Source organism: Octodon degus, unplaced genomic scaffold (assembly GCF_000260255.1).
Source record: "Octodon degus isolate 3935 unplaced genomic scaffold, OctDeg1.0 scaffold00002, whole genome shotgun sequence".
NCBI lineage: Eukaryota > Metazoa > Chordata > Mammalia > Rodentia > Octodontidae > Octodon > Octodon degus.
Genome location: NW_004524578.1, coordinates 25419925 through 25423508, shown reverse-complemented (window position 1 = coordinate 25423508; position 3584 = coordinate 25419925). Strand labels below are relative to the sequence as shown.

Sequence of the window (3584 nt, the reverse complement as noted above, 5' to 3'; positions counted from 1 at the left end):
AAAAAAAAAAAAAGAAAGTAAAGTGTGGAGGGCTGGCCAAATAGCCCAGCGGACTAAAGCAACTGCTTAGATAGGCACAGAGACTAGGGTTCGATCCCTAGCCTGCTGTGCCAGCCCAGCCCCTGCGGTGCACTGAGATAGCAACTGAGACTGGGCGTGATGCACAGGTCTGTAATCCCAGCACTTGGGAGGCTGAAGACAGAAGGATCACTACAAGTCTGATCTGGTAGTGAGGCCCTATAGTCCCTTTACTAAAATACATAAAAATAAAAAAGAAAAAAGAAAAGAAAATAGTGAAAAGACAAATAATAGTACCTTCCCTACATTTATGTTTTACAATAAAGATTCAAGCTATAAAATTTTTATTTTTGATTATAGCCCTTGTTACCTCCTGGGCCTTTAGAAATGCTTCCTGAAAATGAAGATGATGACCATGAACTATTTAAAGGATTTCTGCAGACATGGGGAGCGATGAACAAGGTATGATGTGGGAGGGCTTGCAACCTTTAGGATCATCTGTGAAGGAAATTTCCATATGTCTTTATTAACTTAGTGCTTTGGTCTTTCCCAATGTTTTAGACAAGTAGTAAGAACGTGGAGAAATTGCCCAGCATTAAAAGGTAAGTTAAAATTCTTGCCATTTGTCTTACTTTTTTTTTTTTTTGGCGGAACCGGGGATTGGACTCAGGGCCTTATGCTTGCCAGGGAAGTGCTTATTCCACTGAGCTATCTCCCCGGCCCCTGTTTTACTTTTTTTTTTGAAAATATTACATTTTTAATTCACTTGGGAAGACACCTACAAGGGGAATAATTAGATATAATGTAGTTTCTACTTTTTGTTTTTTGAGGAGTCTCCATCCTAATTTCCATAGTGGATATATGAATTTACATTCCCACTAACAATATAGAATTTAAAAGCCTTCTTTTCTCCCTAAAGAACTTGCTAACATATCAGAAAAATATAATCACAAGGTAATGCAAACATGTACCAATGAAAACACAATACTAATAATAGTAATAATAATGAATAAAGAAAACATTGGGCTGGTGAGATGGCTCAGTGGTCTAAAGCACCTACTTAGAACAAGCTTAGCAAAGCACAGGGACCACGGTTCAATCCCCCAGCACCACATGCCAGCCAGCCCCGCCCCCTGGTGGGCTGAGCTGGCCATACACACACACACACACACACACACACACACAAATAAATAAAAATAAAATAAAATAAAATAAAATTAAAAAAAAAAAAGAAAAAATTGTTAAGACAATTGATGCAAAAGTGACTCAGTCAACTCAATTGTTAATCTCAATAAATATTTCATTCATCCAAGGGATATCCTGCTTCAAATGGATGAGATATTTTAGTAAAAGAATTAAATTTATTTTCATACGGTTATTTTTAGGGGTAAGCATTGACCAAAGGCAGGAAACTAGTTCATGAGGAAAAGCTGTTCACACTAAAAGAGCTGATAACTCCTACATTTGCAGCCCTGACGCATATGATGTGAATAGATAATTTCTAATTGAATCTTGCAATTGATGTAAGGATATTAAGTACACAATGCAACAGCACCAAATTAAAACAAAACTGAATAATAAATTCTAGTAGTATTATTAAGGCTAATATAGTAACCTTGTAGAAATATGATGCTATCTTTTTTTTTTTTAATTTTATTTATTTATTTAGAGTGTGTGTGTGTGTGTGTGTGTGTGTGTGGCCAGCTCAGCCCACCAGGGGGTGGGGCCGGCTGGCATGTGGTGCTGGGGGACCGAACTGTGGTCCCTGTGCTCTACAAGCCTGCTCTAAGTAGGTGCCCTAGACCACTGAGCCATCTCACCAGCCTCTGATGCTATCTTGATACATTTCTGCTCATCTATTTTTCGTAACTTTTAAAATTTATTTATTTATTTATTTGGTGCAGGGTCTCGCTATGCAGTGCATACTTATAGTGATCCTCCTGTTTCAGCCCATGTTTTACATTTTTTTTTTTTTGCGGAACCAGGGATTGAACTCAGGCCTTTGTGCTTGCCAGGGAAGCGCTTATTTCACTGAGCTATCTCCCTGGCCCCTGTTTTACATTTTTGACCTTTGTTTTATTTTACTTTTTTCCTTTTTGTGCTGGGGATGGAACCTAGAGCCTTCACAATGATTTACATCCCCAGCCTTTTTTGTTTTTATTTAAAAAAAGTGTTGAGTCTCAGTCATTGCCCTGTAGGCTCAAACTAATGATCCTCTTGCCTCAACATCACAAAGTGTTGTAATTGTAGGTTTGACCTACTGTACTTGCACCTGACAGTTTTATATTTTTGAGATTTTTTTTTTTTTTTTTTTTTTTTTTATGGAGCCAGGGATTGAACTCAGACCCTTGTGCTTGCCAGGCAAGCACTTATTCAGCTGAGCTATCTCCCCGACCCTTGAGATGTTTTAATCATAAAAGCTATATACTACAGTAAGGAATTTTTTTTTTTCTCTCCAAAACTAGGGATTGAACTCAGGCCCTTGTGCTTGCCAGGCAAGCGCTTATTCTACTGAGCTATCTCCCCGGCCCCTGGGAATTTTGAAAGTAAGGTGAAAAATTTCTTTCTAATTTTTTTTCTGAGCTACTGTTGTTTTTATTTATTTATTTATTTTTTTTGTGGAACCGGGGATTGAACTCAGATCGTTGCATTTGCCAGTCAAGCGCTTATCCTACTGAGCCATCTCCCCGGCCCCATGTTGTTTTTATTTTTTATTTTTGCGTATTTTCTTTCAGTGTTGCCATATGCAGTACCATTAGGATATAAACTTCATGAGGGCAGGGATTTTGTTTCAATATCCACTAAGTATTGGCTAAATCAGTTAATTCGTTGCACTAGGTTAGGGGCCTGGGAAGTTAGAAGACCCTCCACTTCCCCGGCTTGATGTCCTTACTCTGGCAGGAATTCAGAAGGTGAGGTGAGGCTGACTCACAATGAAAGATCCTTCTGATGCAAAATGAGGAACTCAAAAAACAACAGTGAAATGAAGCAGAAATTTAACTGTGGGACTGCCAAAACTGAGTGAGTTGTTTGACAGAGGAGACCTAGATGAGACTCTCAGCATAGTGTCTTTGACTTGTCCATACTTATGATTCCTTAAAATGATTATTTCACTGATTGGTGTAATCCAGGTCAGTCAGGGTTTTAGCCTTTGTTTCTGGGGTGAGCCAGGGTTCACAGGGCCTGGGAACAGAGAAAATGCATGCATGCACAAGTCCTACAGAGGACAGCTTCCCTAACTATATCATGCAGTGTAAGTGTGTGTGGTCTTCTTTTCTGCATCAGACACTCAGGTCATGTGCTGTTCTGCCTGCCACCTCATATCCCTGTAAATTCACATTTGTATGTTATGTTCTTATGCATATGAAATTTCGCCTTATGCTTGTTTTTGTGTGTGTTCCAGAATTTTTATTTATTTATTTTTTGAGATGGTCTCTATGTGGATCTGGTGGCCTTAAACTCACTGTAGCACAGACTGGCCTTGAACTTGGAATAATCCTGCCAATTACAGGTGTGCATCATTATGCCTGACTCAGAATCTTTGATAAATTCTTTTTTTTTTTTTT

At 38.7% G+C, this 3584-nt stretch overlaps 1 protein-coding gene across 1 annotated transcript in view; it reads left to right on the top strand.

Moving 5' to 3' along the window:
- The window catches only part of Wdr76 (WD repeat domain 76), a 54024-nt gene that overhangs the window by 9703 nt on the left and 40737 nt on the right, over positions 1-3584 (top strand). The window contains exons 6-7 of the mRNA XM_004623496.2: positions 379-480; positions 580-620. Coding sequence (XP_004623553.2) covers positions 379-480; positions 580-620 — 143 coding nt within the window. The remainder of the gene's footprint in view (positions 1-378; positions 481-579; positions 621-3584) is intronic.